This window comes from Cicer arietinum, chromosome 7, assembly GCF_000331145.2.
Source record: "Cicer arietinum cultivar CDC Frontier isolate Library 1 chromosome 7, Cicar.CDCFrontier_v2.0, whole genome shotgun sequence".
In the NCBI taxonomy this organism is placed as follows: domain Eukaryota; kingdom Viridiplantae; phylum Streptophyta; class Magnoliopsida; order Fabales; family Fabaceae; genus Cicer; species Cicer arietinum.
The window spans coordinates 17334753-17344270 of NC_021166.2; the positions used below are offsets into that span (position 1 = coordinate 17334753).

General features: G+C 28.7%; 2 protein-coding genes across 2 annotated transcripts in view; both read right to left on the reverse strand.

The window, feature by feature from the left end:
- Nucleotides 1-1448: 1448 nt before the first annotated feature.
- LOC101497799 (monosaccharide-sensing protein 2-like) lies at nucleotides 1449-6994 on the reverse strand. The gene is made up of 6 exons (XM_004509407.4): nucleotides 6659-6994; nucleotides 5723-6289; nucleotides 4811-5305; nucleotides 3651-4120; nucleotides 2747-2934; nucleotides 1449-2273 (listed from the first exon to the last, which is right to left on the reverse strand). The coding sequence occupies exons 1-6, from the start codon at nucleotides 6735-6737 to the stop codon at nucleotides 1841-1843; spliced, it is 2232 nt and encodes a 743-aa protein (XP_004509464.1). The 5' UTR covers nucleotides 6738-6994; the 3' UTR covers nucleotides 1449-1840.
- Nucleotides 6995-8445: 1451 nt separating this feature from the next.
- Nucleotides 8446-9518, reverse strand: part of LOC140918695 (uncharacterized) — a 24831-nt gene continuing 23758 nt past the window's right edge. Inside the window, exon 3 of the mRNA XM_073363485.1 lies at nucleotides 8446-8468. Coding sequence (XP_073219586.1) covers nucleotides 8446-8468 — 23 coding nt within the window. The remainder of the gene's footprint in view (nucleotides 8469-9518) is intronic.

Genomic DNA, 9518 nt, shown 5'->3' on the forward strand with positions numbered 1-9518 from the left:
CCCTTTTTCTATATGTAACTACGAAAATACCCTACTCTGCCCCCTGCTTTCTCCCTTCTCCTGTGTGTATATACTAATACTAATATGTTAGAGAAACTTAAAAGGGAATTTATTGAATGGAGAAAATGTGTTTATGTCAAAAACAAAATCTTATTTCTTATAAATGAGGTGTTATTTGGATACAACAATGTATCATATAATACCTCAATGTATATGTTAACTGAGGAGAGCGAAAAACAATTAATATAAAACACAAAATCGCAATTAATAGTGTCAATTGTTCAATTTTGTATAAAAAAAGAAGCTACTAAACTCAAAAGGAAGAAAACAATTAACCCTATAATATCTTATTACATTTTTTTTCATAATATCTTATTACATTTTTCATAAGATAATCTATATTGTTTGCACTTTAATCCTCCTACTTTATCGAATTAACAGAAATAATTTTTTTATAAATTTAAATTTTTAACTTTCAATTATTACATTTGTTATATTTTAGTTTCAATATAGATATTTGATTTAATAAATAAAGATTTATTGCTCTAGTTGTAAATTTGAAAAAACAAAAATATATCACTTTTATGATTAAAAATCGCTATTTTTAGGTTAAAAATAATTGTTTTTGAAGTTAAAATTATAGTTTGAAATCAAAATTGCAGCAAATATTATAATTTATAATTAAAAAATTAATTTTAAAATTTAAAAAAAAAAACTATTTTCGTGAGTGTATAAAATAGAAAACAAAAATTACAATTAAGAAAGGACAAAAAAATATAACTAAGCATTCTTACTACACTTTATTTCAAGATTAATATAGTAAGTCTTTCGGAAAAAGATTGATATTAAAGTTTGAATTTTATAAAGTGATATGTACTTGTGACATACTCGAAAGTAGTTTCTTTAGATACATACATGTAAATATTTACTCTCTATTATTTCTATAATAATTAAAATGCTCATATATATATATATATATAAAAGATTGATATAATGTTTGATGTAATATGTATTCTTTACATAATAATATATTTATTATAAAATTTTTATTTTCATTAAAAATGTTATTATATGCAATATTTATAACGTTTTAGTTGCATATTCTTCCTTTTTATGAAAATGATGTAAAATTAACTTTTATTTTATAGTAAAACTTATACTTTTGTTTATATCATTCGAATAAATTTTAAAGCACTTTTTAAAAGACACGTTCTAAAGTAATTTTTGTTTATATCATTTCTTTGTGTTTATCGTTCTAAATTAATTTTTGTTTTTAGTGTAAGATGTTTTTATAAGTGTCCAGACTCATAATCTAATTATGATTTATTTTTTTATAGTAAAAGGTCAAAAGTCTTGTTACGTATTAGGTTTACTCTTTGTAAACGTGATTACTTTAATTTATTATTTTTTTAACAAAATAGAATCATCACTTATTATTTAGTTTTAAAGTAAACAAGTATATTAACATAATTTGTTTTAAAGTAAATAAGTAATTTGAGATGATTTTGTTTTAAAAAAATAGAAGAAAAAAACCACATTTTACATTAAAATTTTTATTAGTTAACATCTAAAAATGCGGAATCTTACACTCTCTCACCATCAAAATTTGTTTAGGTAATTAAAGGAAATTAAAACCAGTTAAACTTAAACATTATCGAGAGTTCAATCATGACTACTAACATTTTTTCATCTCCTAAAATATATACTAACCACTAAAATTCGTCTATCTAAAAAAATATGGTGCTTCTTTTTCTTCTTCAACTTCTTGCTGTGATGATAATTCTTGTGATGCATATATATTTTTTATCAATAACTTTTACTCCTCAAAATAGCATCTTGATCAATAACTTTCAGGCTTTGAACCAATAGCAAAGAACTCAATGATGACTTCTAAAGGCATTCCCTTAGTTTCAGGTACTTTCAAGTAAACAAAAATCCATGATATAATGCAACCAACAACAAACAATGCAAAGACACCAGTAAGACCAAGGTGTTGAAGCAAGAAAGGAAATGATGAAGTGATGATCAAAGTGCATATCCAATATGTAAGTGAACAAATGGAAATACATATTCCACGAACACTTGTTGGAAATATTTCTGAACATAAGATGTTTGGAATTACTCCAAATCCCATGCAGAATATGCTTTCATATGTCACAACACATATGGCTGTTATTGATGCATTCAGGATTGAACTTAGGTGAAATAAGTCTCTGAGTACTAATACCATCAGTGACACTACTAGAATTGGTACTGTGTACAACAGTATTGACCTGCCATACAAAATATAAATCAACAAACTAAATTAGTCTTTGAAATTGTATAGGTAAACTATTTTAGTCATTAAAATTTGTAAATAGAAAAAAAGATATGCACTTACAAAATCATAGTGAATTGTTATGATTTTACAAAAACTATAGAGTAAAACATCCACAAAATCACAGTGACTCGTTGTGATTTTGAATTTTACCGCAAAACCAAATATACACTAGATAGATTGATATACAGAAAAGATTATAACTAAATTGAAACTTTTTTCAGTTTTAAGAGATTTAAATGGATTACTTTTTAATTTATATTTTGTGTTCATTACATAGCCAATATAAGAGGCACAAAGAAAAGCACAAACAGTGGACAAGGTGTTGCACATAGAATTTAATGAACCTTGTAAAACTGTTAAAGATTCATACATAAGACAGATAAAAGAGTAAAAGAAACTCCAATCTATGACTCAGTTTAAACATACCTTCTGCCTGATATATCCATCAACCTCATGGAAAGAGCTATACAAGGAAGCATGCAAAATGTTGTTATGATATTTACAAGTAAAGAAGAAGATGCTGAACTAATTCCCAAATTTGATAAAAGTGCCCCAACTCCTGCCTGGTCAAGAATTTCGGGAGCATAGTATATAAAACCATTTATACCAGCAGCCTGTAACATAGATTATATTTTTAGAATCTAAGAAAAATAAGCTAGTGTGAAATAAAATACAAATTCAAAATAGGAATATTTCAATTTGGTCCCTAAATGATTGTGACAGTGTCACTGTAGTTTCTTAGTTTATCGAAATTACAAAAACAGTTCGAAGTTTATCTTTTGTTAGTAATTTGATGCATCAAGATGATTAACAGAAGACATACTCAAGGGCCGGACTAACTAATGAAAATCACATGTAAGGACGAAAGTAACTAACAATATATACATTCAAAGATGTTTTTATAATTTGAACATTAAAGCGACAACACCTAACATAATCAAGGATCAAAATGACTATTTACTCATTTTTAATGTGAAGGAAATAACACCTAAAAACAATATTATGCGAGTAAACAGTTAATTGGATCCTTTCAAATATGAAGCATTGTTGCTATAATCTCTAAATATATCAAAGTTAAAAATATATTGTTGAACGTGTCTTTTGGCAAGTCAATCTGGTTATCAAATGTATTTTTGTTAGTTGATTTGGTCACCAAACATGTCTTTCATTTGTCATACTAACAAAAAGACCCACTCATAAATGTTTTTGAATTTCAATACATATTGGGGATGCAATGATATTCATATCTCATTTTCTAATCTAGCTCATCAATATAAGAAAAACTAAACTTGTTGACATGGTAATACCAATATAAACTGGTAGTGTATACCTGCTGCAGAACTTGAAGTCCTATTCCAACAACTAATGCTCTTTGTACACCAGGTTCAAACAAACCTTCCCAACCAGAACGTTTTGGAATAACTTCTGGTTTAATCTTCATATCCTTATTTAGACCAAGAACAGAATGGCTAACAAGTGCTGCTGCCTGAAAAGATTCATGATCAGCATGCAAGTCATGACCAGATGGTGAAGCAAATGAACCTTGTTGTGACAATGCAGTAGGATCTGCATGAAGATAAACCCTTTGAAGGTGTCCTCCTACTTCCTTTTTCACTCCACCCTTAGTTCCTGTAATTGATTTATAAACTAATTGCCAACCTCCACCAATGTTTGTGTTCTTTGGTATATCTCCACCAGCATTACCATGAATCAATCCTGTGTTACTTCTAAGGTTGTTGTTGCTGTTGCTCCCCATTGTTAACTTGTCCCTTGATCCAAAACTTTTATCCTTCTCCGTACCTGAAGCATAGTATACAAATCATAGTATACAGACGTATCAGAAGATAGATCAAGAACTGTGTACGTGAGATAGGAGTAAACGACTAAAGCAATGATCTCTCATTGGACATAACATAAGAGAGATTTTTGTGCAACTAAATTAAGACAACTTTGCTGACAACTTTTAAGTGATTAACGCAATTCAAGTATGTGCTTAATTATGTTGAATAGATGGTTAATGAATATACTATGGTTCACGCCTTATTAACCACCATCATAGCTTTATTAACCACACAAACTTGAACATGGTTAATTATACTTTTTAGGTATTCAACTACATGTAGATTTGAACACTTGAATACTGTAGTTAATCGCATCCAAATCGTTGTTAATGAAGTTACATTGATGGTTAATGAATTTTGACGCTTGGTATATCCATTAACTGTCTATTAAACATAATTAGCCACATATCTGAATTGCGTTGAATAATTAAAAAGTTGTTGCGAAAGGTATCAAATTTTAGTTGTTCAAATAACATTGTAACAGAATGGTCCATATTTCAAAAACTAAAATCCAACATATATTCATTAATTTATTAATGCTTAAAAATAAATGACCATAATTTATCTATTAATAATAATTCTTTGATAATTAATTATCCAAATCTATAATTGATTAATTAAAATGATTAATGTAACACTAATACACTACCTTGATGTAGAAGTAATGGAGCATGTAGGTTTTCACTAGTACCAAAGGGACTCTGATCATGATCTCCCATACTGCTCACACTGCACACTTTAGGGATAAATGGACTCCCTCTGCTATGACCATAATCTCCCATACTACTCACACTCCACACTTTTGGAATCATCAAACTTCTTCCTAAACCTTCACTTTCAGAAGGACTATTCTCATGCATGCTACTAAACAGATTCACAATAGGGTCCTTAAGACTAGAACCAGCCTGTGAAACCGCGCTTCCCTGTCGCGACATCGTTGACATGCTTCGAGATATCATGTTACCTTGTCCAGTTACTTGTTGTGCAATCATTGAAACTCCATGGTTTGGTCCATAAAGTTTTATACAATCCTTCCCTGCTTCTTTGTTTGAAATGGGTTCACTTGCTGGTGCAACTATGTACTCTTCTAGTGTTATGGCTTCACCACCAGGATTCATACCCTCAGCTAGTAAAGCCAATTCTCCTATAGATCAAACCAAACTGTAATTTAGTATCTATGTTTTCATGTGTTTGAAACTGTACAGTGAAACAATTGTGAAGACTATTAGATTTAGAAATTTCTCTCTTAATCTAATAGTCCTCACAACTGATGCACCATACAACATCTATAGAGAATTATGGTTCATGTTTGCATATATTCAAGCTAATTTTAGTCCCTTATGAATTGTTTGATTTGCCAAATATTAAATTTGATAGAACAGTACATGAAAAACTTTTTAGTTACTAAACAACTTTTTGTCTTGTACAATATTTGGTGGACAGTGGACTAATCAAACAAAATAATATGAAAATTTTCAACAATATTCTTTATGATAAACATCAAGTGACACATTAATTGTTAAAACTTAGAAAGAAATGTTGTTCATCAATTTATGATCACCTGAAACATCTTCAACGCCACGAATTCTTCGCAAAACTCTCTTAGCTTCCGAAATTCTACCTTTACTTACAAGCCAAGGAGGAGATTCAGGGAGGTAAAAAGCGGCGAGCAAAAAATAAGCAACAGAAGGAAATGAAACAATACCAAGCATCCCTCTCCAACTTGGCGAATCCATCAACGAGATCGAAAAAACCATAATGTAAGCCATAAACATTCCGAAAGAGCAAGAAAACTGAGGGAGAGTGTTGAGTAATCCTCTTATATCAGGTGGTGCTATCTCAGATATGTAGAGAGGAGTTAGTGTCATAGTTAGTGAAAGTGCAATTCCATTGAATAGTCTTGATAATAGAACTACAGGAACATTAGGAGCCCATGACATAACCAAACCACTGAAGAAAAACATAATGGATGATGTTATTAACATAGGACGTCTTCCAAGGATGTCAGAAACTGTGCCTGAGAATATTGTTACAAATGTTCCAGTCAGGAATGACATGGATACTATTAGTCCTTCAAGTGATGGATTAGTTTCCAACTTGAATTCTTCTTTGATGTAACTCATTCCCCCTGCACTCATTTTTAGCAACATGTTAATTTCTTTATGAGATCTATTGTTAATGCCATTAGCATCATACACAACACAAGTTTCTTGGTCCTTAAGACTCTCAGAATTCCTACATGTATCCAAAATACAAATACATCCCTAATATTTCTTTTGTTAGTAATTTTTATGAACTAAATTGACCGTAAATATGATCGTAAAATATGTTTTTAATCCTTAACTCAATTAGTGTTGTAGTTAAGCGAGTTATTTATGCTAATCTTTATTATCTTTTGTAAGAAAAATAATTGTAAAAGATTTTCAAATATGTAAGTAACAATGACAATAAACACAAATAGACAATAAAATATGTAATGATAAAAACACACACAAACCTGCAATGGTTGAACTATCCCATCCCACAAGCAGATTCCCAAGTGTAGCAGCAGTTGCAACCATAACAACCTCCCTCATGATTGTTCTTTATTAAGAATGTAGCAAAAGAACCAAACCCAAAACACAATTTGTATTTTTTGTATGTTCTCAAACAAAACACTTAGAACTATTAGTTAGTTCTACAACACTATGTCCCAATACCATGCTTAGAACAAACACCCTTTAATTCACATTTTAGTTTACTTGTTTTCTATGTGCACAACATACATTAATGTGTCCTAAGTTTTTTTATGATGTATTCATGTGTCACATATCTATTGTCTAGCAATGAAGTTGTTAATGTGTGATTTTGTTTAGCTAATTAATTGAAAGTCAAAAGAACAATAGCTACTCAAATTTCTTGAAAACGAAATCTTTGCAATTTTTTGTGAGTGAGATGGTGCCACGATTATGTTTTACTATTTTTTAACAAAAAGGTGGTAGAGATTACAGTATAGTAGGAGTAAAACAAGGATTGCCATGATCTATTGTTTTGTTTTTTCCTTCTAACTTCGTTTATAATTCATTTATAATTCTATATATATATTTTCATAATCAAAGGTTTGACGGGTTAAATCTCAACAACTCGTTGGGTGTAAGGCCGGTCCAATACATTACAAGGTCTAAAGCTAAACTAGTAGACATAACATTTTTAAAAATTAATAAATAAATTATTAATATTTTATTTAATAACTATTGAAATTTTTTTTAGTAGAATTAATAGTATTTTCAAATTTATTTTCTCTATATTAAAAAAATATAAAATAAGACATTTTAACTGTTTTATATCAACATCAAGAACTCATGTAAATTTTTTTATCTTTTAGTTGATGAAAATAGGGTGTATACTACCGGTCCAATAACTCATGTTAACAATATGTTCACTACTTTGTCTCATGATTTTTCAATTTATAACTAATATTTCTCATATGATCAATGTGCTCATTTTTGTCTTATAATTTCTAATTAATATTTTTCAATTTATATAAATTTTGTCGGTTAATAATAAAAATTAAGATGAAGGTTTCTGTAATATTTTATCCCATATTATATTTAAACATTTCAGGAAGATTTTCACCTCGTTGTTGTCAATGGATGTACACAATTTTGTAACAGGAATAAATATGAAAATTGGTTTGACTATGTAAGTATTTTAAAAGATAAAATAAAGTTAAAGAATTTTCGGTACAGTTTTCACTATTTTTAAAAGAATCATAATATAAATACAAAAAGATTTAAATGTATCGATCTCTATTTTAAGTTAAATAATAATATGCTCCCCCAATTTTTTAATTTGGAATTTTAGTTCATCTGATTCATAGTTTCCCACAACCCATTGTTGGGTTTTTTTTTTTGTGAAATATAATAAAGTATTAACGATGTAAAATTACATTTAATGATCTGATATTAATTATTTAGACCAAAAACAATAGATTAAAAAAGAATATGATTATATTTGATCAATGAAACAAAAAAGAACATGTTACTTGACAACTTTTAAAAGTTAATAACATTGGTTATCTAGATATACCTTTATGACTATATTTTTAGAGTATATATATATATATATATATAAATTGTTGTAGATAAAATATAAAAATATTGATCGTTTATAAGGTCTCGTAGATATTTTATTAAATATTAGTATGAGTGTCATATTATTACAATATTTAACATTGTTTTTAGTTTGGAGAGGACAAGAGATGAGTGCTTTCTAGAGAGTGGAAGGTAAATAAATAGAAATGTTTCACATTACTAGAGATAGTGGTTCTGTAAAAAATGAAAAAAATACTATCATGATTAATTTATTTTTACTTTTAGAGTATTCTTACAATATGGAAAATATTTGAATAATTTATTTAAACTCTTCAAAATTCTCCTCTAATACATTTTTTGAGTTCCCTATATTAGTGAGATTTTATATTATGAAGAAAAATTGATTTATCAAAGCTCTTCCCTCTCAAAGTTTTCCCTTTCTTCCACTTCTTCCTTCCCTTTTTTCCAAAACCCTCTCATTGGTGTCCTTATTTTAGTAAATTTGCAACTGAGTTCCTTATTTTAGACCCCATTTTCAAAAATCTTGACATTTTGTACACTCTTAATTGACCTTTCACTACGTGAAAAACTGCATTTTACAGCGCTTTTTTTAATCCATTTACATCGTTTTTTCAAAAAAAAAAAAACGTTGTGGAATCGAGCGCTGTAAATGATACAACAGCGCTTTTAAAAAAGCGCTATAAAACATGTAAATATAACGCGCGCTTGTTATGCACATTTTACAGCGCTTTTTCAACAAAGCGCTGTAAAATGCACCCCATTATATGAGTTATGGGTCTGCATTTTACAGCGCTTTTTAACAAAAGCGCTGTAAAATGCACACTCATTATACGAAATAATGGGTTTGCATTTTACAGCGCTTTTGTTGTACATTTTACAGCGCTTTCTGGAGAAAGCGCTGTAAAATATACACCATTATAGCGCTTTACAACAACATTTTACAGCGCTTTTTAAAAAAAGCGCTGTAAAATGTGTTTTTTTTTTAAACGCTGTAAATTAAATATTTGAAATGAAAAGCATTTTTTAGCTTTTTATGGCATTTTTTTTAGAAAGTGCTGTCTTTTATCTTTGTATCCAAAATTATTTTGATCCAAAATCAATTCACAATCAGTGCACACAACAACAAAACATATTCAAATACCATAAGCAGTTCACACAATCAGTAGAACAGAAATCAGAACTCTGTAACTTAATTAACATATATGTAACTCTGTAATTTACAACCTAATTAACTACATTCAGATACATGTATATATATATATA